The 25,380-nt window shown below is 39.5% G+C and overlaps 1 protein-coding gene across 3 annotated transcripts in view; it reads left to right on the top strand.

Moving 5' to 3' along the window:
* Window positions 1-25,380, top strand: part of MIPEP (mitochondrial intermediate peptidase) — a 185,062-nt gene that overhangs the window by 28,266 nt on the left and 131,416 nt on the right. For all 3 annotated transcript variants that reach the window (XR_002800956.2, XM_070240099.1, XM_023621392.2), the window contains exons 9-10: window positions 739-799; window positions 5,374-5,426. Coding sequence is in view for 2 of the 3 variants with exons in the window: in XM_070240099.1 (XP_070096200.1) it covers window positions 739-799; window positions 5,374-5,426 (114 nt within the window). In the remaining variant the exon portion in view is untranslated. The remainder of the gene's footprint in view (window positions 1-738; window positions 800-5,373; window positions 5,427-25,380) is intronic.

Genomic DNA, 25,380 nt, shown 5'->3' with positions numbered 1-25,380 from the left:
TTTCTAATATAAACTCATGCCTTAGAACTCAGTCCTCTCTAATTTGGATTATATTTATAAATTCTAGAATATTCTTTTAATCTAGTGAACCGCTGTGGCTTTGATATAATAAAGAGGAAGTGTTAGTTGTGCATATTTGAGAATTTATTCTACTTGGTTAGTTAAGTGTTAGTATTCTTTCTTTACTTGTCTGTAGCTATAGATTATATTTTGAGCAAATGTCTTTAGATTTTTACAGTAATATATAGGAGTTAATTCTAACAGAAACTTCATAGTCTACAAATATTAAGCATATATTTGATTATCACCCAGCTAGAGTTTTTCTGAAGGGGAAGAATTATGAATAGCAGTGTTAAACATACTCTTTGTTAATATTCTTTTCTAGAAAGTAGTACATTAGTCTCTTAGCTTTTTGAGGGTTGGGAAAGAGTAGTGATTTCAAGTCTGTGGATTAGCACCTTGCGTGTTTCTGTAACGTGGCTAATTTTTCCAAGCTGTAGTATTTTCAAGAGATGTATCTGCCAAGGTGCTTTTTAAGGTAGAAATTGCAGTAACTGACTGATGTATATACTGCTGTCTCTTCTAACACATGTAAATTTGGATTAATACTGGTTTATATTTGCACTACAAATTACTGATTTTATCATGAATATTGGGAAGTAGCATAAGCAAACTGGTTTTTTATAATGTAATCATTAAAATTTTGTCCTAGCAATTAATGATAAACCTGTTTTACAGAACTGTAAAAGATTTTGAGATGATACGAGGGATGAAAATGAAACTAAATCCTCAAAATTCTGTAAGTGACAATGTTGGAATATTTTTGTTATAAACAGTCTGTCATCTGAGGTCATTATCTTTTGACTCTGGAACTTTCTTACAATATGCTGAAGGTGAATATAGTCTTATTTCTCATTTGTGATCTTGTTTCTGATCCTTGGGCTTGGTGAATAGAGTCTTGAAATATTTGATCTATACGTCCCAGTTTGACATTTCCAGGAAATCCAGTATTTTTGTTGGTTGGTTGACATAATACAGAAACACACACACCTATAAATGTAGAGTAACACAGAGTATGTTAATATAGACTCATGCAAAGGCTGTGTCCATTCTGTAGGAAGTTGGCGTCTCAGTTTGAAGCAGGCTTTGAGGAGGCTCAGTGGAGGGTTGAGTGGCAGGTGGTAATTTTAACCATCGATGTAAACAAACACTCATTTGTTTGCTAATTTATGGAGGTCAGTTAAGTAGATTGATATTGACTGGCAAGGTACACCCTGTCCTAAAAACACATAAAAGTTGTTTTCAGTCAAGAGGCCAAATGATTACTTGATCTTACTGTACAGACTAAGTGTCCTGTGGCCAAGGTGCTGCCCGTGTGATTGGGGAGCCCTGAAACGTGATGGGATTCCAGGTGTTGGGCCTTGGTTCTCATTTGGTTCCAAGGTGCTGCAGGATTGCTGGGGTTGTTGATGCTATTCCTCTGTGGGTGTTGTCGTTGGGATGGCTTGATTGCTGGGGTTGTTGACACTGTTCCTCTGTAGGTGCTGTCATTGGGATGGCTTGATTGTTGGGGTTGTCGACGCTATTCCTCTGTAGGTGCTGTCGTTGGGATGGCTTGACTTGGTGGTAGCCGCCAGAGCCATACCCACAGGGAAGATTTAGGGGCGATGAACCTTGCAGAGTTAGAAGCTATTTCGTGGCTTCCCAGATACAACCAATAAGAAATACAGTAGTCCGCTCTTAGCTGCGGTTTTGCTTTCTGCAGTTTCAGTTACCCATGGTCAACTGAAGTCCGAAAATATTAAATGGAAAATTCCAGAAATAAACAATTCATAAGTTTTAAATTGTGAGCTGTTCTGAGTAGCATGATGAAATCTTGCTGCATCTGGCTCCATCTTGCCTGGGACGGGAGTCATCCCTTTGTCCAGGGTATCCACACTGTGCACGCTGCCCGCCCGTTAGTCACTTAGTAGCCATCTTGGTTATCAGATGGACTGTTCCGGTATTGCAGTGCTTGTGTTCAAGTGCCCCTTATTTTACTTAGTAATGGCTCCAAAGCGCAAGAGTAGTGATGCTGGCAACTCAGATATGCCAAAGAGAAGCCGGAAAGTGCTTCCTTTAAGTGAAAAGGTGAAAGTTCTCAACTTAATAAGGAAAAGATATTGTCTACTGGGGTTGCTAAGATCTACGGTAACTTCTGTTACCGTATATTGTTTAAGTGTTCTATTTTATCCTAAATTATTGTTGTTAATCTCTTACTGTGCCTACTTATAAATTAAACTTTATCATCGGTGTGTATATATAGGAAAAACGTGTGGGATTTGGTACTATCCACAGTTTCAGGCATCCGCTGGGGGTCTTGGAACATATCCCCCATGGATAAGGGGGACTGCTGTGGATTAATCCTGTCAAATGCACCTATTTCTAGAGTAACATGTCACTTTGTTAATTTTGGCAGAGTAACTAGGATTAGTCATCTGCACACTTTGGCTTGGTAGGTAGGTCCACTTAGGAAACTAGATAATAAATCAGAATTTAGTTTGGTGAATATAGAAACAGAAAAAGTAAAGTGTGTTGCCAAAAGTTAATTCATTAAACGCTAATATGACTTGAAACTGTCCTCCCTGGACATTTTTGTTTAGCTTATTGATTATTTTGCATAGCTTATTGTTGTTCTGCGGATATTTGTGAAACACCCAATCTTCTAATGAAGTCCCTGTTTTGGTGACTGGAACTACCCCAGCTAGAACCTGGACTAACTCTAGGCCACTGGTTCTCCAAATGTGTTCCCTGGACCAGAAGCAGTAACATCACCTGGGAACTATTAGAAATACAAACTCTTGAACCCCCATGAGACCCACTGTATCTCGAGTCCCACAGTCTGTGCTTTAACGAGACCTCCAGGTGACTCACCCACCCTCCCCCCATCGTCACTTGTCAAGTCCTGGAGATTCCGCCCTCCCGAGCACTCTTCCTGAGGAGGATTCTCTGCTCTCCGTGCCTGTTGCCACAGCCCTGGTTGAGGTCATTATTTCTTCTCGCCCAGATTCGAGTTGTAGTTGCTAAACTGGTTTTCAAGCCTTTTCTTTTGGCTTCTTTCAAAGGCATCCTGGGTTTCAGGCTGCTTAGCAGTGTGCCTAGCTCAGTGTTGGACATAGAGTAGGTACTCAGCACTTATTTGAAGTATGAACAAATGAACCAATGAATTGCCACCAGAGGGATTTTTCCGAAAAGCACATCTGATCTTGTCACTCTGTTGTTTAAAATTTTTCAAAGGCCTGCTGTGATTGTCAGATTTACCTTCCTGTTTCTTAGCTTTTCCCACCAAGCCATTCATAATTTTGCCCCTGCCTGCTTCTCTAGCCTTATCTTCTGCCCCTATAAGCCAAGTTAGTGTCCTTTGCTCCCTACTAATAACCTGTATGATGCGTGTGTGCTTTTTTCACTTTCTTTTTGCTTTGCTTTCCTTTCTTTTAGTTTTTAATTCTAACTAATATTTCTGTGCCAGCAACTATGGCAGGTAGCTTCCAGTCGCTCATAAATACCACGCACCCGAGTGTCTTTGCCTCTTTCTTATCTGGACCAAGAGCTCCCATTCTTCAAAACTCAACTCAGGCTTTGTCTCCTCCAGACATTTCCTGGCCTTCCTCTGTGACTGAAATACCCTTTTCATGGGCTCTGTTTCACATGGTGCAACATCATAGACGTGACAAACTGTTCTCCGATGGTGAGGCACTTGTCTTCCTACTGCTGAGACCAGCTCCTCGATACAGGGATCACATCCTGTTTGTTTTTGTCTCATTAGAGTCTGTGCTCTGTCTGGCATGTGGCAGGTAGTAAAGGATCATCTGGTGGAGGAAACGTGTGCTAGAAACGAACAGCGAGGGGCTGGAGCTCCAGGGGTGCTGTCCCTGCTCTTCAGGAGCTCATGGGGAGAAAGAAAGTAAACCTACAAGTACCTTACGTTAGTTACGTTCTGTGATAAAAGTATGGGATATGAGAAAGAACACCTTGTTGTTCGAGGAGATAATGTATAACCTGAAATTTTAAAGGATAATGGTAATAAGGACAGAAGCCAACCTTCATGGAGCTTTCACTCAGTGTCGGGTCTTCTGTTGAATGGTTTGAGTGCTTTAAGCAATACTGTTTGGGACATGCTGTTGACTCATTCAACAAATAACTATTGAGGGACTACTGTGTTCCAGGCAGTGTTCAGGGTGCCAGGATATAATAGGAAAAATGCAAACAAAATCCCTGCCCTCATGAAACTTACTTTCTAGGGGAAGGAAACACATAGTAAACACATGAAAAGAATAAATGTATGCTGTGTCATATGGTGATAAGAGCTATAGGGGAAAATAATGCAGAGCAAAGGGGATGAGGGTTGCTATTTTATATGGGGTGATCAGTAAAGACTTCTCTGGTAAGGTGACACTTGAGCAGAGACTTGGAAGAAGTGAGGGCGTACGCCATGCAGATACCGAAGGGAAGAGCATTCTAAGCAGAGAGAACAGCAGATGCAAGGCCTGAGGCAGGAGCCCACCTGGTGTGATCAAGGAACAGCCAGGAGACCAGTGTGGCCAGAGTGGAGTGAGTGAGGGGAGGTCACAGGACGTGGGCTCAGGAGCAGCGGGGCGAGATCAAAGCGCGTAGAAGGAAGACGGAAAAGCATTGGCGAGCAGAAATAACTTTTCCAAGTCATACACCCCGTGTGGCTTGAGAACTTGAACCGAAGCAGTCTCACTTCACAGCCTGGTCTCTTAACCACTCTTGTCACCTGGACCGTTTGTGGGGAGGATGATCCGTTTAGGTAGTCAAGCCTTCCTTTCTTTCAGGATTCCGTGCCAGTTGTCAAAAACAACTATTATTACAATACTTCTGTAAAGCATATTTTCTTTGCCAAGATTAGAGTTAATTCTGCCTTAGTTACGTTTTAAATTGCTGCTTTCATTTTGGCGATCCACCCTAAGCTTCTTGCTTACATCTGGAAAGAACTCTAATCTTACCTTTAGTGCCCTAATCTTACCTGCAGTATGTTTCGTGGATTAATACATCGGTTACATTTTGGGAAAAATTTCAACATGGCTGATTTAATCCATTAATGTTGACTTTTATTAGTTTACATTTTAGACTGACATTTGTTTACCTTTTCCCCAAATTCTGGGATTATGCCTTATTTATACCTCTGTACTCATTGATTCCAGGGCAGTCAAAATAAAGAGGCAGGTATTTCCTGCCAAGTCATGAATTTTTAGGGTTTTCATAAAAGTTTTCTGATATAAGACAGGTTTACATTTTATAAACAGGCTACATAATTGATAAAAATTATGAAATAGTCAGTAACTTTCATAACAGTGAATTATTCCATTGTAGGAATTAATGCCTTGGGATCCTCCTTACTACAGTGGTGTGATTCGTGCAGAGAGGTAAGTTTTTTGAGAAATATTCATATATGAGAAGGAAGAGGGAAACTAATATTTATTGAGCAGTTTGTATGTTAATTATGCAACTACTCTCTTCACTCAGTTGCCCACATTACAAACCTGTATCCCCTCAAATTCAGGCCCTTTGCTGGCATGGTCAGCACCTGCTGACGTGTTTTTTCACCTGGATTTCAAAATCACGCTTTACCCTCCCCCACAAGCCTCCTCCTCTATGGCTTATGTCATTTCCTTGATTATAACTTTTGTTGTCAATCATATCTCAATTTAAAAAAACCAGAGCTTTTAGATGTCTTCCCATGGTGCCTACAGTCTGGCCCCTCTGCCCCTGCCCGTGGGTGGCTTCCAGGTTCACTTACTGGACCATGAGCATTTTGGGGCTGGGACTTTGCTAGAACCCTTGTTGTACCCGTTTCTGGCCCAGGGTGGGTGCTCAGCAAGTATTTGTTGAACCAATGAAGGAATAAGGTAATAGTTGGCATGGTGCTAAGAGATTTTCTTATGTTTTCTCATTTTTGTTTGAACATATTGTCAGCATGTTATTGGCACATCTGGAAGGATGGAAAAAAAGATTGAGGGAACTTAAGTTGATGGCCGTACTCGTCTGGCTTCTGTATTCTCCTGTGTTTGTTATGTTGTGGCAGAGTAATAGATACTTTTTTCCCCCTAAATATACCTTATTTCTGTCATTTTTACGTTTGTATGTAAACCTAAGAACTACGGAGCCGTGTTTAAAGTGCACACATTTTAAAATGTTTATGTCCCAAGCAACTTTATGTGCACAATAGGAATTTTAAAAAATCTCAGAATCCGACCCTTTAACAAATGGTTAGCATTTTTCTGTTATAGTTCGCTTTTGAAATATGCAGTTTAACTAAGAGAGTTAAGATTGGTTCAGATAATGGAAGAAAATAAAAATTTTATTACTTTTTCCTCATTATTTAAGCAAGTTGGCGTATATCAGGATGATAATATATTATTTGATTGGTATGAAGCTTTAGAGACTTTTTGTTACTCTGCATTATTCAGGCATCAAATGCCTCACTAAAACTAGACCTCGTTTGTTTAATTCCTTCTTTGGGCCTTGGGCATAGAAGCAGAAGGCAGTAACTGCGCGCTCCTTTCTACACTGGCAGGAGGACGCGCCCCAAGGTTGGTCAATGTGAGAAGAGCTGCCCACCTGGTTCTCACCCTTCTTCTCCTCTTTGGCTTCTCCTTTATGTCTCTGTTCCCAAAACCAATCGTACTTACAAAGCGTAATTGTCTCATGACCTTTAGGTAGTAATGCTTTGTCGGCTACTATTTTTTATACCTGTATCCCAAATTCAGCTTCAATCTTCTTCTCGATGAAAGGACAAACTGTTATTCAAAATCTGTAATATTTTGATCATGGTGAACAGGAAGTGCTTAGAACACGTATAGCTTAACATAAAATAATTGTTTCACAAAGGGTGTTTTATGAGTGCAAAACTTCAGACCCTGCTCCCTATAGTTGCATAACAAAATATCTCTTTTTTTTCTTTTTGGAGGAACATTAGCCCTGAGCTAACATCTGCTGCTGATCTTCCTCTTTTTTTTTTTTTTTTTTTTTTTTGCTGAGGAAGACTGGCCCTGAGCTAACATCCATGTGCATCCTCCTCCACTTTATATGTGGGACGCCTGCCATAGCATGGCTTGACAAGCAGTGCCACATCCGCACCCGGGTATCCAAACCTGCGAACCCTGTGCCGCCAAAACGCAACGTGTGAACTTAACTGCTATGCCACTGGGCCGGCCCCTGTAATATCTCTTTTAAAATTTTTCACAGAAAGATTTGACTTGGTTGCTTGGCCTGTTAAGAAGTGGCAAAAAGGAACACTAAATACTTCCTCCTGCTAATGCTTTCCATATTTATATATTTTATTTGATTTTTGATATTGGAAAAGTAATATAAATTAGATGTATTTGTTTCTTTCTAATTTTTGCTACTGTGATTTTTATGTGGTATTCCTCTGTATCATGCCCCCCTGTTATTAGTTAATGCCTTAACCTTAAATTTAAGTGATATTTTTGTCATTTAGCTGTTCTCTGTAAGGATAACATGCCCGAAAGGTGGTTCTGTAGAAATTAACGTATGAATATTTGAAGATTTGGAAAGATAGAATCAATGGGGATTTAAAGTATATACTTTACTTAGGGGTATGAGGTCCCTGAGAAGTTTGGTAGTGATCTTAAGCAAAAGCTGTTGAATAAAGGATAGCGACTCCTCCATTTCTGCCAAAAATACAACTTTGGGAAGTCTTTATGTTGCTGATCGACCCTGGAGTCAGCACTTAGAGATTCTTGAGCCCCCAGTAGATTGTGAGTTCTCACACCTCCACACCAGCCACAGAGACAGGGTCTTATTGTCCAAATCTGCCCCTGGAAGGAGTGGGAACGCCTGAGGCGGCTTGGCCGGGAGCCTGTGCCCTGAAGTCTGCCGGGCTGGGCAAGTCCTGGCTCCTCCTCTAAGCCAGCTCTTCATGATCTTTGGAAAGTTCCTTATCCTTTGCAAGCCTCTTAGCAAGGTTGTCTGTAAAATGGGGGTTATATTGGGGGCTGGCCCCGTGGCCGAGTGGTTAAGTTCTCGCACTCTGCTGTGGCGGCCCAGGGTTTTGCCTCTTAGGATCCTGGGCGCGGACATGGCACCGCTCATCAGGCCATGCTGAGGCAGCGTCCCACATGCCACAACTAGAAGGACCCACAACTAAAAATACACAACTATGTACTGGGAGGCTTTGGGAGAAAAAGGAAAAATCTTTAAAATGGGGGTTATAATAGTCCCTGCAGCATAGGGCAGGATTAGTGAGATGATGTTTTTGTATTATTAGTACTAAAATAACATTATTGTATGGAACTGGCCGTCTGTGGATGTTGTTCTAGAGAATGGCTCACTTTAAGAGATGAGTTTTAAGTGTTTCCTGGAATCTTTTGAAGGAGTGGTAAGTTCTTAAACAGTGGAGGTTTCTCCCTGAGAAAACACTGGTCTAAAGTGTAATCAGTGTATCAGATTAGTTGTTGAATGCTCATCGGAGAAGCTTGGATGATAGACAAAGAATACTGAAACAGGGCTGTCCATCCTGCCAGGGCTTCCCAGCACCGCTGTGTCCAGAGCCAGGAACCCTTTGTCCAGGTGGCAGGACAGCTCACTTTGGGTCACTTCCCTCTTCAAGGTCATGAGATCACCACTGCCTTCAGAATAAAGTTGGAGCTGTCACTCAAGATCTTCCAGGATCTTATCACAACCCACTTTGCTTTAACAAAAAATACATACAGCCCCGCAGTTATTTGTCGGGTATGGCCTGCCTCTGGTTCTCTCCCACCACTCCTCTCCCTCCCCAGTTTACGTCAGCCACACTCGACTCTCTGCCCCCAGCCCGCTCCCTGTTGGCCTCAGAGACGGAGCCGGTGTCCCCCTGTTGGCCTCAGGGATGGAGCCTGTGTCTGGTGGCTCATAGGGTTGCCTTTGCCTTCCTTGTCTGTCTTATCTGTGAAATTTTGCCGCGTCCTCGAGGCCTCCGGGTCTGTGCCAGCCTCTGCGTGCAGCTCCTACCTCCACCGTGCTTGCAGCTTACCTGCTACACCGTTGGGCCTCTCAGCACGTGTTCTTCTGTGTCATGTTGTTAAATGTATTTCGTCAGCCATGTCTTCTTTTTTTTTTTTTTTATTGAGTTATTGATAGGTTACAATCTTGTGAAATTTCAGTCGTACATTAATGTTTGTCAGTCATGTAGGTGCACCACTTCACCCTTTGTGCCCACCCCCCACCCCACCTTTCCCCTGGTGTCCACTAAACTGTTCTTAGTGCATAATTTTAAATTCCTCATATGAGTGGAGTCATACACAGATTATCCGTCTCTTGCTGGCTTATTTCACTTAACATAATTCTCTCAAGGTCCATCCATGTTATTGCAAATGGAATGATTTTGTTCTGTTTTGCAGCTGACTAGTATTCCATTGTATATATGTACCACATCTTCTTTATCCATTCGTCTGTTGCTGGACACTTAAGTTGCTTCCACGTCTTGGCTATTGTAAACAGTGCTGCAATAAACATTGGGGTGCATAGGACTTTTGGGATTGCTGACTTCAAGCTCTTTGGATAAATACCCAGTAGTGGGATGGCTGGATCGTATGGTAGTTCTATTTTTAATTTTTTGAGGAATCTCCATACTGTTTTCCATAGCGGCTGCACCAGTTTGCATTCCCATCAGCAGTGTATGAGGGTTCCTTTTTCTCCGCAACCTCTCCAACATTTGTTGCTATTAGTTTTAGATATTTTTGTCATTCTAACGGGTGTAAGGTGATATCTTAGTGTAGTTTTGATTTGCATTTCCCTGATGATCAGCATCTTTTCATGTGCCTATTGGCCATCATTATATCTTCTTTGGAGAAATGTCTGTTCATGTCTCCAGCCCATTTTTTGATTGGGTTGTTTGATGTTTTGTTGTTGAGTTGCTAGAGTTCTTTATATATTATGGATATTAAGCCTTTGTCAGATATATGACTTGCAAATATTTTTTCCCAGTTAGTGGGTTGTTATTTTGTTTCAATCCTGTTTTCATTTGCCTTGAAGAAGCTCTTTAGTCTGATGAAGTCCCATTTGTTTATTCTTTCTATTGTTTCCCTTCTCTGAGAAGGCATGGTGTCCGAAAAGATCCTTTTAATACTGATGTCAAAGAGTGTACTGCCTACGTTTTCTTCCAGAAGCCTTATGGTTTCAGGTCTCACCTTTAGGTCTTTCATCCATTTTGAGTTTATTTTGGTGAATGGTGAAAAAGAATGGTCAATTTTCATTCTTTTACATGTGGCTTTCCAGTTTTCCCAGCACCATTTGTTGAAAAGACTTTGTTTTCTCCATTGTATGCCCTCAGCTGCTTAGTCAAAGATAAGCTGTCCATAGATGTGTGGTTTTATTTCTGGGCTTTCAATTCTGTTCCATTGATCTGTGCACCTGTTTTTGTACCAGTACCATGCTGTTTTGATTACTGTAGCTTTGTAGTATGTTTTGAAGTCAGGGATTGTAATACCTCTAGCTTTGTTCTTTTTTCTCAGGATTGCTTTAGCAATTCAGGGTCTTTTGTTGCCCCATATGAATTTTAGGATTCTTTGTTCTAATTCTGTAAAGAATGTCATTGGGATTCTGATTGGGATGGCATTGAATCCGTAGATTGCTTTAGGTAGAACGGACATTTTAACTATGTTTATTCTTCCAATCCATGTACATAGAATGTCTTTCTATCTCCTTATGTCATCATCCAATTCTCTCAGAAAGGCCTTGTAATTTTCATTATATAGGTCCTTCACTTCCTTAGTTAAATTTACCCCAAGGTATTTTATTCTTTTTGTTGCGATTGTGAATGGTATTGTATTCTTGAGTTCTTTTTCTGTTGGTTCATTACTGGAGTATAGAAATGCTACTGATTTATGCAAATTGATTTTATACCCTGAAACTTTGCTGTAGTTGTTGATTACTTCTAACAGTTTTCCAATGGATTCTTTGGGGTTTTCTATATATAAGATCATGTCATCTGCAAACAGTGAGAGTTTCACTTCTTCCCTCCCTATTTGGATTCCTTTTATTCCTTTATGTTGCCTGATTGCTCTGGCCAGGACCTCCAGTACTATGTTAAATAAGAGTGGTGATAGAGGGCATCCTTGTCTCGTTCCTGTTTTCAGGGGGATGGCGTTCAGTTTTTGCCCATTGAGTATGATGTTGGCTATGGGTTTGTCGTATATGGCCTTTATTATGTTGAGGTAGTTTCCTTCTATGCCCATTTTGTTCAGAGTTTTTATCATAAATGGCTGTTGGATCTTGTCAAATGCCTTCTCTGCATTTATTGAGATGATCATGTGGTTTTTATTCCTCAGTTTGTTGATGTGGTGTATCACGTTGATTGATTTGCGGATGTTGAACCATCCCTGTGTCCCTGGTATGAATCCCACCTGATCATGATGTATGATTCTTTTGATGAATTGCTGAATTCTGGTTGCCAAAATTTTGTTTAGAATTTTTGCATCTATGTTCATCAGTGATATTGGCCTGTAGTTCTCTTTTTTCGTGGTGTCCTTGTCAGGTTTTGGTATCAGCGTGATGTTGGCCTCATAGAATGTGTTAGGAAGTGTTCCATCTTCCCTAATTTTTTGGAATAGCTTGAAAAGGATAGGTATTAAATCCTCTCTGAAAGTTTGGTAGAAGTCCCCAGGAAAGCCATCTGGTCCTGGGGTTTTATTCTTTGGGATGTTTGTGATTGCTCTTTCAATCTCTTTCCTTGTGATTGGTCTGTTCAAATTGTCTGCCTCTTCTTGAGTGAGCTTTGGGAGATTGTAGAAGTCTAAGAATTTATCCATTTCCTCTAGGTTATCCATTCTGTTGGCATATAGTTTTTTGTAGTATTCTCTTATAATCTGTTGTATTTCTGCAGAGTCTGTTGTTATTTCTCCTCGCTCATTTCTGATTTTGTTTATTTGAGCTTTCTCCCTTTTTTTCTTTGTAAGTCTGGCTAGTGGTTTGTCAATTTTATTTATCTTCTCAAAAAACCAGTTCTTTGTCTCATTGATCCTTTCTACTGCCTTTTTCGTTTCAATAGTATTTATTTCTGCTCTGATTTTTATTATTTCTCTCCTTCTGCTGACTTTGGGCTTCATTTGTTCTTTTTTTCTCTAGTTCACTTAGGTGTGCTTTAAGGTTGCTTATTTGGGATTTTTCTTGTTTGTTAAGATGTGCTTGTATTGCAGTGAATTTTCCTCTTAATACAGCTTTTGCTGTATCCCATATGAGCTGGTATGGTATGCTATCATTTTCATTTGTTTCCCAGTATTTTTTTATTTCTTCTTTAATTTCTTCAGTGATCCATTGCTTGTTCAGTAGTGTGTTGTTTAGTCTCCACATCTTTGTGCCTTTCTCAGCTTTTTTCTTGTAATTAATTTCTAGCCTTATAGCACTATGATTGGAGAAGATACTTGTTATTATTTCAATTTTTTTAAATTTGTAGAGGCTTGCCTTGTTTCCCAACATATGGTCTATCCTAGAGAATGTTCTATGTGCACTTGAGAAGAATGTGTATTCAGCTCTTTCAGGGTGAAGTGATCTATATATGCCTATTAAGTCCAATTGTTTTAGTTTTTCATTTAGCTCCACTATTTCCTTGTTCATTTTCTGTCTGGTTGATCTGTCCATTGATGTGAGTGGGGTGTTGAGGTCCCCTACTATTATTGTATTGTTTTTAACATCTTCCTTTACGTCTGTCAATAGTTGCTTTATGAATCTTGGTGCTCCTGTGTTGGGTGCATAGATATTTATAAGCGTTATTTCTTCGTGATGAAGTGTCCCTTTGATCATTATATATTGTCCCTTTGTGTCTCTCTTTACCTGTCTTATTTTGAAATCCACTTGGTCTGATATGAGAATTGCAACACCTGCCTTTTTTTCCTTGCTATTAGCTTGAAGTATTGTCCTCCACCCCTTCACCCTGAGTCTGTGTTTGTCCTTGGGGCTGAGGTGTGTTTCCTGGAGGCAACAAATTGTTGGATCGTGTTTTTTAATCCATTTTGCCACTCTGTGTCTTTTTATTGGAGAGTTCAGTCCATTCACATTGAGAGTAATTATTGATGCATGTGGACTTAGTGCTGTTAATCTGTCGCTCATTATCTTGTTTTCCTGCGTTTCTTTTCCTGTTTGCTTTAGACTACCCATTTAATACTGCAATTTCTTATGCTGGGTTTCTTAGATTTTTCCTTATTTATCATTTGTGACTCTGTTCTGTACTTTATTTTAGTGTCTACCTTGAAGTTTGTAATTAGAATCTTGTGTATAATATAGTCTATTCTCTGGTGGTCTCTTACTTACTTGACCAATACTGATTTAGACCCTTTGCTCTTCCCCTCCTAAATAATTATTTTCATTTTTTATTCCAACTCATCTTATTAATTGGTAGTTAGAGTGCTAAGATCGTCCTTGTTTTGGTAGTTTCCTTACCTTTACCCTAATGCTATAATTGAATATTTGCTATCCTGTTCTGGTTCTATCCATCGGTCTCCCTAGTCTGTGGATTGTGTCCCCTTTCTCCCTTTTTTCTTTTTTCAGGTATGAGAGCCTTCTTGAGGATATCTTGTAATGGAGGGCTTTTAGTTTCAAATTCCCTTAACTTTTCTTTGTCTGGTAAAGATTTGATTTCTACCTCATATCTGAAGGAAATTCTTGCTGGATAGAGTATTCTTGGCTGAGGATTTTTATCCTTTAAAGCTTTGAATATGTCACTCCATTCTCTCCTAGCTTGTAGGGTTTCTGTAGAGAAATCCGCTGACAGTCTGATAGGGGCTCCTTTATAGGTTATTCTTTTTTTTTCTTACTTCCCCGAGTATTCTTTCCTTATCTTTCCTTTTTGCCAACTTTACTATTATGTGCCTTGCGGTGGGTCTTTTTACATTGACAAATCTAGGAGATCTAAAACCCTCCTCTACACACATTTCTCCGTCGATCCCTAGATTTGGGAAGTTCTCTTCAATAATTTCGTTAAGCACACTTTCTGCTCCATTTTCCTTTTCCATGTTCTCGGGAATTCCTATGATCCTTATGTTCTTACTCCTCATTGAATCCATTACCTCTCGGAGATTTTCTTCATTTTTTTAAATTCTTAGTTCTCTTTCTTCCTCTGTCTGGCGCCATTCAGCCTGTCTATCTTCGATTATGCTAATTTTCTCCTCTATGTTGTCTACATGGGCATTCAGGGAATCCGTATTCTGTTTTATCTGGTCCATTGTGTTTTTCATCTCAAGTAATTCTGTTTGATTCTTCTTTATGATTTCAATCTCTTTTGTGAAGTAACTCCAGAACTCGGCTTGTTTCTCTCTCTTTCTCTCTACCTCATTGAGTTTTTTGATTATAGCTGCTCTGAACTCATTATCACTTAGTTTACCTAATTCCAAGTCCTCAGGACTTAATTCTATGTTTTTATTGTTTTCCTTCTGGTCTGGGGCTTTTATAAATTGCTGGATGGTAGAGGAGCGGTTTTTTCTCATGGTGGTAGAATTCAGTTGCAGTTACAGCCTGTCGCCACTAGATGGGGGTCGAGAGCGGCGTGTTAGCTCTCCGCCTTCGGGGCAAGATGGCTGCGCCCACTGGCTTTGCTGGGGGGGGGGGGAGGGGCTGTTACTCACAGGCACCGGTCTGGGTTCAGATCAGTTCTGTTCTCTGGTTTCCCAAGGCCTTGATTTATGGGGTCCCCATGGACGGAAGCTTTCCCCCCCGTCAGCGGGTCTCCACTGAACCAGCGGCAGGAGTCCTGGATGATCCCCCGGTCGCGCGGCCCCTCCCCAGCTCCTTCCCGACCCACGCCGCAGCCATCGCAGACTCTAGGGGAGGGAGCGATGTTCTCTCCTACCGTTCCAGCGCCTCCGAGGGTGTAAGCAAGGTTATGATCTCCGCCTTCTTGGTATTGTAGGTCTCTAACGAGCTGGCATTATGTTTATTCTCTGAAATTCAGTTCTTCTAATCTTTTGTTGTATTTTGGAGGGGAGAGAATCCCGGGTCAGCTCACCCCGCCATTTTGCTCCACCCCCTTCAGCCATGTCTTCTTAAAGCTCTTAAACACAAAGTTTGCCATATTTCTTCTCTTTGCAGTTAAATGCGAAACATACACTCTGGGCTCTGAGTGAATACATGTTAGTTGATAGCCATTGTTCAAGCCTGTGTGTAAACCAGTAATTGGAAATCCTTATTAAAAGCAATCCAGCGATACATTTTTTTGTAAGGAGAATATCGTCTTTTTGTGCTTGACATTTTTCATCTGTCAGGTTTGTTAAAGCAGTGTGACCCTCGAGGTCTTTGTGATGCTCGTCTGTTGACGGAGGTTTCCACCAGGCTTGTTGGTTCCTTGAGTAAGAAAGAAATCACCAACTATTCGGGGACCAGTGTCACCCACCTGATATCCACAAGGGGCTTTAGTTTATTTAAAGTTTCAACACTAGTTTATTTTTTGGCTAGTAACTCAGTGAAAGGACCAGGAAAAAAGATGCAGAAATGCTTCAGATGGGATTGTAAGAATTGGGGGTTTTAAACATCTGTTTTAAGTGGCTTAAAAGGCAGTTGATTGAGTTTTGGTATGAGGTGTCAGTAATCTTGACTGACAAGAGTAGGCTGAAAAGCACAGGTAATGGGTGAGAAAAGACAGGGAAAACAGAACAGTTTGGGTTTGAGGTTAGAAGAGTGGAACAGAGTGAAGATTTCTAAATCCTTGTTAAATTCCTTCACTTTCAAGTTGAGACTTAAATATGTAGTTTGACATGAAATGAAAGATAGAAGGGGATTTCCTTGATTTGAGCTTTTCTTCAAGTTAACCCCAGGGACTTTCTTTCCTTTTATGTTAAATACTTCAGATTTATTTCAAGTTTCTTAAATGTCCACCTAAAGAAAAGAAAGAACCTATTAGAAGTAAGACAAGAAATTAATGTGTTTTAAAACTACCAAAGGTGTATTGCAGAAAATAGTGGCATAAGTGACTGATGGTAAATCTTACACAGCAGCTAATTCTTTTCTTTTTCAAGTTTTAGTGTTAGATTCTTCATGGAAGAGTAGAAGTAATTCTTTAAATTATGTAAAGTACATATGAAATTATTTAAAATTACATTTTATTTTCAAGTAGGCAATACATTTATATAGTTCAAAAAAATCAGGGGCCAGCCCCATGGCCGAGTGGTTAAGTTTGCACGCTCCACTTCGGTGGCCCAGGGTTTCCATGGTTCATATCCTGGGTGCGGACATGGCACCGCTCATCAGGCCATGTTGAGATGGCGTCCCACATGCACAACTAAAATATACAACTATGTACTGGGGGGATTTGGGGAAAACAAGCAAAAGAAAAAAAAAGAAGAAGATTGGGAACAGTTGTTAGCTCAGGTGCCAATCTTTAAAAAAAAGAAATAAAAAAAATAAAAACAACATTAAAAAGTAGTCACTGAGAGATTTTGATCTCCCTGCCCTTGCCCCCTAGAAATAATCATTTTCAAGGTGTCTAATGTATCTTTCCAGTGTTTTGGTTTGTTTTTGATGCTTGGGGACGTTCTTTTCTGCCAGTAATGAGTTTCAGCGAATCACCTTTCATTTGTTTTGGTGCTGGTCTGTCTATGGAAAGTGGGATTCAGGATCGTCTTTTCCTTGCTAAGGTGTAGTCTTAAAATCTCAAGAGCATTCACAGAATGACGTAGGACTGTTTTGTGTTTTAAACTATCCGGAAAACATTGGGTTCTCACAGAAGGATGGCATTGTGGTGTTTCAAGATAACAAAGACTTCTGTTTGATATGTGAAATTGTATACTTTATTTGTCAGTATATGTGTAGTGAATTTGGTGCTTTCAATTTTTTAAAAAAAATTAACGTTTATTATGAAAACTTGCAAAATAAACAGAAGTAGAAGGACTAATATAAGTAACCCCTGTGTATTCATCTCCCAGATTGAATATCAAGATTTTGCCATATTGCTTTATCTCTTTTTTCTTTTCTTTTTTCCTTCCTTCTTGTTATTACTAAAGTGTGCTAAAGTAAGTCCTAGACCTCACGTCATCTCACTCTTACATATTTATTATGTATCTCTAAAAAATACAGGTATTTTCTTACATAACCCCAGTACCATTGTTACCTAGTAAAGTTCACAGCGATTTGTTGGCATCATCTATATTCACATTTCCTTGATAGTAGCAGATCTGTTTTTTCCCAGTGAGCTTGTTGGAACCAGGATCCAAAGCAGGCTGACCCGCTGCATGTGCTTTTTCTGACTCTGTGTTACTCCACAGCACTTCTCCACATGTTGTGCTCTTGCCCCACCCCCACCTTTTTTATGTTACCAGCTTGTTGAAGAGACCAGGCCGTTTGTCCTACAGAATTTCCAAGCTTTTGGATTTCTCCAGTTGCTTGTGGTGTCATTTCGCTGGTTCCTCTATTCCTGTAATTCCTTTAAGCTGGATGTTATACCCCTCCCCCTGCTCATTATTTTTGGTTATTCTGTCTTATTATTGCATTTCAGATATGGCTATTTAACTTCATATATTGATAAAATTTAAGAAACTGGATGAGGGACTGTCACTGCTCTCCTAAGATTTAGCTCGAGCCTCTGGCACGGGGGTTCTGTCACCTGGTGCCACGTTTGTGTAATATTATCATCCTCTCTCTAAAGTCAGGCCTGCCAGTTCACTTTCCTGCTTCTCTAGGGTGATGATGAAATTGTACTGTATTTGTTAACTTAGTTCTGATTCACGTTAACTGCAATTTCCAGTGAACTCTAGCCAATCTGCACCATTAAGGAAAATTACTCCCTGATTACCAGGAAGTTTGGCTGGCGCGGTTCTGCTGGCAAAGCTTCAGAAGTCAGGATAGAACCAGACTGGCAGTGGCTGATTCTTTATAAAACAGAGAAAAGAGGTCTCCATTATTTTCAGTACAATGTAATTACCTGAAAGGTAAACAGGTTTCTGGTATCATTCAGTTCTTTTATTGCTACCTTACCTCTATTTAACCAGATAAAACAGTAGCTCTCCTGTGGCTTTTAAGACTAAACATTTCAAAATGCCATCTAGCTACCGCATTATAATCGTGCTTAGACGATCATCCCTGATGCCAGAACATTCTGTTTCATTTTCTTTTGATAAAGTTAAAAATAGTCCTCTGACGATATTGTCACATAAGCTGCTCTTTTCAAGCGAGCGCTTGCCCTGGCCCACACGTGTTCTCGGGCACGCTGTCTCGTGCCTCCTGCAGTGGGCCTCTGTAAGCACTGCCACTTGGTGCAGATGTTCTCTCTTACACTTGCTCTGATTGAATAGAACAGGATGAGACCGAAGCCTGTTTACTCACAGTTTCAACCTAGATTCATTGACCGTATGTAATTATGTTATATATTTTTACTAGGTTCAGTGGCAAGATTTTTGGAAGTAATGTCCAAGTTCTTTCTTTACCTTAATTCCAGATGCATCCGGGATTGAAATATAAGTCTGACTCATAGAGTATGCTTCGTAAATACGGTGATACACTGATTTTTTTTAAAAAGAACTCAAATTACAACAAACACTTCTTCAGTTGAAAATCTCTCATTGACTAATATTTCTGTACTTATTTCAATGACAATTAGTGTTCCTGATGAGGATTTTGAGATATTGATAAATTCTATTGTTCTTAATAAGAAAGACCTAATTTATACCATTTTGTCACAATGTGTTCTAGTTCTTTGAAAATTGAAAATTTATAAACCTATATGTGGCATATTTTTAACTAGAAGAAATAGCAGAGCATTTATTGATCTTCATTTAGCAACTACGATGAATAATAATTTTCTTCCTATTTCTTTCTGAGGAAGAGGAATCGAAGTATTCTAGAGATTTCTTATTTCCAGAGTCAAATCAGTGAAACATCTTTATTAAAAATAGCAGTAAAACTCTCTTGTAAAACTGTAAAAGAGTTTGAGGTGATGAAAGGGATGGCAATGAAACAAAATCCTCCAAATACACTTAAATTTTACTATGTTTATGTTGGGTTGTGGCTCTGATATGCCGTAAGGTTCTGCATGTTGCCTCTACACTTTTCTGTTGTTTGAGGTCTTTAGATGATAGGAAAAAAAGTTCTTATGTAGTATCTATGCAGATAAGAAAGTTGTGGGCGAAGGAGCTGCGAGCAGCCTTCACTGGCAAACTCGGACGAGTCTGGTGCTGTAGCCGCAGGCCTCTTTTGAGCCGGGAGCACCAGACGTGAGGATTGCCCCTGCCCTTCAGCTTTGCCCAAGCAGGGGCAGTGGCCGCATCCTGAGCTGTGTCTTGGATGGCCACTGGCATAGCACATAGGAGATAGCAGACGCAGAGTAGATGACTGATGCATGTTTACTGCCTTGACTCAAGCTTCTTCATGGTGTTGCTGTAATTTATGGGGTGCCTCCTTTTCTCCAGGCTGTGTGCCAGCTTCCTTGCATGTATTTATCTGACCATCACTGGAGCCTGGGAAGTATTATCCCCCTTTTCCTGGTGAGGAAATGGTGGCCTAGAAAAGCCAAATAGCTTGCTCAGAGCACAGACCAGACCCCATAGGACACAGAGCCAGGAGTTGAACGTCAAACCCAGGTCTCTCCTCCTGACTGCCTTGGATTGTCACAAGCCTCTCTGAGCCTCAGTTTCCTCAAGTAAAATTAAGTAATAATTCTTGCTCCACCTGTCTCACAGAATTATGTAAGGAATACGGGAGACTCGTGATGTGAAAGTGCTTTGCAGATTGTAAAGCACTGTGCAAATGTAATGTCATGTCAAACCGTTACACGTGTTGCTTCATCAATTGTGCTAACTTTATTATGTCATCAGTCTCTTCTCTTCTGTTAGCTTCTCCCCTTTGCCTGCAGGGCGCTCAGATATCCCTCCTCATGAAGCACAATAATTACCCCTCCCATGCTCCTCTCTCATTTTTCCCTTCGAAACCACCCCTAACAGTAGTCTATAGTGGATGCTGCTTCTTTGTAATCTCTACAGTTTGATTAATAGCCCTGTCAGTCTATCAGACTGATCTTTCCAAGTTATCAGCCACCTGCCAATCATAAAATTCAGTAACTTGCTTTAGTCCTCAACACCCCTAACATCCAAAGTTGTTGACATTGATTACCATTTCTTGTTTCCTAAAATTCTTTCTTCAGTGCATACCCTCAACTCCTTCTTCTCCACTTTCCCATTTCTCACTCATTTCTCTGTTTAGTTCTCTTCTCTAAACTGGCAATTCTCAATCTCTTCCTTCGCCGTTGTGAAGCCTCAGGAGTGAACTCACGGTTCTGAGGCCCCGAGGATGATCAGTGGCTCCTCTCTCCTCTCACTCATGAAAGTATTTCGGGAAATGTGAGTAAGAATAAAGGAGACAAGTAGAGTGTTTCCTTTAGTACTTTAACTTGGAACACATACTTGTGAAAAACAGTTGAGTTCTTAGTCTAAACAAAAACAGGCCCTCAGTTATGTTCAGGATCATTTTTTTTTCAACTCACATCCATTATCATCTAGTTAAAAAGAAAACCTCAGCCCTTCTACTTACTGCCTTTTACCTTGGGAAGATTACTTACCTCATGTCAACCTTTCTTTTCTTCTTGGTAACTTGGGGGTAACAATATTACCTTGTAGGATTGTTTTTGCTACTAAATGAGATACATATAAAGGGCTTAACCCAGTGTCATAGCGAGCATTCACTGAATGTTAATTGCCATCATCGTTGTGACTTTGGGATAACTTTTCATCTTGTAAATTACATTTAGGGAAAGTAGACATATTTGCAATATTGAAACTTCACTTGCCATCATGCAATCATGAATCTTTGCATTCTACACTCTGTTCTGGTTACTACTGCTGGAATCATCTTTCAACAGCACAGCATTTCTTTATTTCTCTCCCCTTTTTCCCAGTTCCTAATGGCGGCTGCTCCCACATTTGTGCATTCTTGGAGATATCCAGTAAATGGTGGCAAAACAAAGGCCTTTAGCTCTACTCTCCTTCCTGGCACCTCGTAAAATTAATGAAAGACCATGAGTATGTCTACTCTACATCTATGTATAACAATAGAACGGATCAGGAGAGTGAAACAGGAGATGTGATGATGTGACAGCAGGAACCAATAGGTACTATCTAAAGTTGACAAAACAGTAAATAAACGGTTGTTTTAAAAAGTGATAGAGATAACTACCCGGGAAATAAAAACAGACTATAAACACACCGAATTACCAGAAAGAAAAAGAAAATGCAGCCCACAGAGCCAAAGAAAAAAATAAAGGAAGCATTAAAAAGAACATAGTAGAATTACATTGTCGAGAGGAGGGCACTAAGTGAGGCACTTTCATACACAGTTGATGGGAATGTAAAGTAATACAGGGGTTTTTTGGAAGGTGATTTTCTTTTCTTTTTTTTTTGGTGAGGAAGATTGTCCCTGAGCTAACATCTGTTGCCAATCTTCCTCTTTTTGCTTGAGGAAGACTGGCCCTGAGCTAACATCTGTTGCCAGTCTCCCTCTTTTTGCTTGAGGAGAATTGTCGCTGAGCTAACATCTGTGCTAATCTTCCTCTGTTTCGTATGTGGGATGCCGCCGCAGCATGGCTTGATGAGTGGTGCAGAGGTCTGCACCAGGCTCTGAACCCGCAAACCCTAGGTCACCAAAGCAGAGCACGTGAACTTAACCACCAAGCCACCAGGCCAGCCCCTTGGAGGATGATTTTAAAGGATTATTTAAAAATTTAAAATCTCATACTCTTTGCCATGATGTGTCATTTCTGTGATCTATCCTACAGATAGGCTAGCGTGGGTGTGACGGGGTGCCCACCACAGTGTTGTTTGTGGCAGAGAAACACTGGCAACCAGCTGACTCACTGGGAGCAGAGGCAGACCAACTCAGGGAGGTTAGCTCTGGGTGTGTTTTCTGCAGAGAAGTTAAAATCAGTAAAAACATGATGAAAAGTCTGGGCTCCTTTTATTATCACCATGTGTGGGCAGTCCCAAACCACGTCACTGATAGGATACTCCAGTGAAAGGTGCTGGCTCTCCCTGGCCGCCTCCCCTGGCCACACACATCAGGGTAGGAGACGTGCTGAAGAAGGCACGGCACATGCTTGTCATGGGTGGCTGCAGCCCTGAGAGAGAATGAGCTAGAGCTTTCTGTACCCTAAGGGATGGTATTTCAAATTAGGTCTTTGTTAAGAAAGGAACTTGCAGGGTAGTATGAATGGTATGATTCTGTTTGTGTAGAAAGATATATAAATCTGTATGTATTTCTGTATATGTATATACACACACATGTAAACCTTTTCACACAAACAGAATCGGGATACACAAGAAATGGTTAACAGTAGTTACCTCTGGATGGTGCGAATCGTGAGCCAGGAGATATTATTGAGGTTTTTTTCTTAAAAAAAGCAGGGAGTTTCTATTACTTTATAATACATTTGTTCTTAATCATTTCAAATTAATACCATTTGCTTTTCAGCATTTATAATAATTTTATTTAAGTTATGCAGAGTTGAAGTCATATGTAGAATATTACATAAACTTATATTCTATACTTAAATTTTTTTCTCCAAGCTTAATTCTCTCCTTGAATTTTGCCTGCTTATCACATGTGGGTGTCATGGGCACTCGGTAAGACAACAAATATTTTTAGGTTTTGGATAGGCTACGTTGTTGTTAGCTTTACTGTATTTCTTTTTGGTAACCATAGTCAAATAAGTTACATGTCTATTATAGTCTGAAAAGGTTTAATTTTAAGATGTAAGGGTTCTTTTTATTTTCTTATATTTACTTTTGTTCCTCTTTTTCTTTTTCTTAATTGAATTAAAATACACATAACAAAATATGCTGTCTTAACCACTTTTAAGTGTGCAGTTTTTGTCTCTGTGAATTTGACTACTCTGAGTACCTCATATAAGTGGAATCATGTGGTATTTGTCTTTTTGTGACTGGCTTGTTTCGCTTAGCATAATATCCTCAAGATTCATCAATGCTGTAGCATACTGCAGAATTCCCTTCCTTTTTAGGGCTGAATAATATTCCTCTGTGTGTGTGTGTGTGTGTGTGTGTGTGTGTGTTATCCATTCAGTGGTGGATGGACAATTGGGTTGCTTACATGTTTTAGCTATTGTAAATAGTGCTGCTATGAACATGAGTATACAAATATATCTCTTTCTGAGACCCTGCTTTCAGTTCTTTTGGGTATATACTCAGAAGTGGAATTGCTGGGTCATATGGTAATTCCTTTTTTAAGAATTTTTTGAAGAGCCTCCCTGCTGTTTTTCACAGCTATACCATTTTACATTCCCACCAATAGTGCATAAGGCTTCCAATTTCTCCATATCCTTACCAGCACTCATTGTTTTCTGTTTTTTTTGATAGTAGTCATCTGAATGGGTGTGAGGTGGTATCTCATTGTAGTTTTGATTTGCATTTCCCTAATGCAAATGTTGATTTAAGCATCTTTTCACGTGCTTATTGGCCATTCCTGTATCTTCTTTGGGGAAATGTCAATTCAAGTCCTTTGCCGATTTTTGAATTTGTTTGTTTTTTTGTTGTTGAGTTTTAGGAGTTCCCTATATATTCTAGATATTAATCCCTTATCAGATAAATGATTTGCAAATATTTTCCTGCATTCTTTGGGTTGCCTTTTTACTCTCTGAATAATGTCTCTTGATGTACAAAATCTTTCAATTTTCATGAAGTCCAATTTGTCTGTTTTTAATTTTGCTGCCTGTCCCTTTGGTGGCAAATACAAGAAATCATTGGCAAATCCAACAGCATGAAACTTTTGTCCTGTATATTCTTCTAAGAGTTTTGTTGTTTTAGGGCTTATATTTATAATCCATTTTAAGTTAATTTGATCCATTTTGAATTAGTTTTTGCATATGGTGTTATGTAAAAGTCTAGCTTCCTTCTTTTCATGTAGTTATCCAGTTTTCCCAGCACTAATTGTTGAAAAGACTGTCCCTTTCTGCAGTGAGTGGTCTTGGCACCCTTATTAAAAATGATTTGACTATACAAGGGTTTATTTCTGGGCTCTCTGTTCTATTCCCTTGGCCTGTATGTCTGTCTTTATGCCAATACCATACTATTTTGATTACTGTAGCTTTCTAATAGGTTTTAAAATAGGAAGTGTGAGTCCTCTAGTTTTGTTCTTTTTCAAGATTGTTTTGGCTATTTGGCGTGTCTTGAGATTCCAAATGAATTTTAGGATGGGATTTTCTATTTCTGCAAAAGATGCCATTGGGATTTTGATAGTGATTGCATTGAATCTGTAGATCGCTTTGGGTAATTGACATTTTAATAATATTAAGTCTTATAATCTATGAACATGGATGCATTTCTATTTATTTATGTCTTTAATTTCTTTCAGCAATGTTTTGTAGTTTTAATTGTACAAGTCTTTCACCTCCTTGGTTAAGTTAATTCCTAAGTATTTTTATTGTTTTTGATGCTATAGTAAATGGAATTGCTTTTGTAATTTCTTCTCAGATTGTTCATTGTTCGTATATAGAAATGCAACTGATTTTTGTGTGTTGATTTTGTTTCCTGCTACTTTGCTGAATTCATTTATTAGTTCTAACACTTTTTTTGTGGAATCTTTAGGATTTTCTGCGTATAGGATTATATCATCTACAAAAAAAATTAATTTACTTCTCCCTTTCCAATTTGGATGCCTTTTATTTCCTTTTCTTGCCTAATTACTCTGGCTAGAACTTCTAGTACCGTGTTGAATAGAAGTGGTGAAAGCACCCACCCTTGCCTTCTTCCTGATCTTAGAGGAAAAGCTTTCAGTCTTTCATCATTGAGTATTATGTTTGCTGTGGGTTTTTCATATATGGCTTTTATTTTGTGGAGGTAGTTTCCTTGTATTCCTATTAGTTCAGTGTTTTTATCATGAAAGAGTGTTGAATTTTGTGAAGTGCTTTTTCTTCATCAGTTGGGATGATAATGTGTTTTTTTCCTTCATTTTGTTGATAGGGCATATTATGTTGCTTGATTTTTGTGTGTTGAACCATCCTTGCATTCCTGGAATAAATCTCTCTTGGTCATTCATGGTGTATGATCCTTTTAGTGTACTGTTGAATTTGGTTTTCTAATATTGTGTTGAGAATTTTTGCTTCTATGTTCATCAGGAATATTGGCCTGTAATTTTCTTGTCTTATAATGTCTTTGTCTGGCTTTGGGATCAGGGTGATGTTGGCCTCATAGAATGAGTTAGGAAGTGTTCCCTCCTCTTCAGTTTTTTGGAAAAGTTTGAGAAGGATTGGTATTAGTTCTTTTTTAAATGTTTGGTAAAATTCACCAATGAAGCCATCAGGTTCAGGGCTTTTCTTTGTTGGAAGATTTTTGATTACTGATGCAATCTCTTGACTATTTATAGATTTATTCAGATTATCTATTTCTTCATGATTTACTT

Source organism: Equus caballus, chromosome 17, assembly GCF_041296265.1.
Source record: "Equus caballus isolate H_3958 breed thoroughbred chromosome 17, TB-T2T, whole genome shotgun sequence".
In the NCBI taxonomy this organism is placed as follows: domain Eukaryota; kingdom Metazoa; phylum Chordata; class Mammalia; order Perissodactyla; family Equidae; genus Equus; species Equus caballus.
The sequence above is the reverse complement of the archived record's forward strand: the minus strand, read 5'-3'. Positions and strand labels throughout refer to the sequence as shown.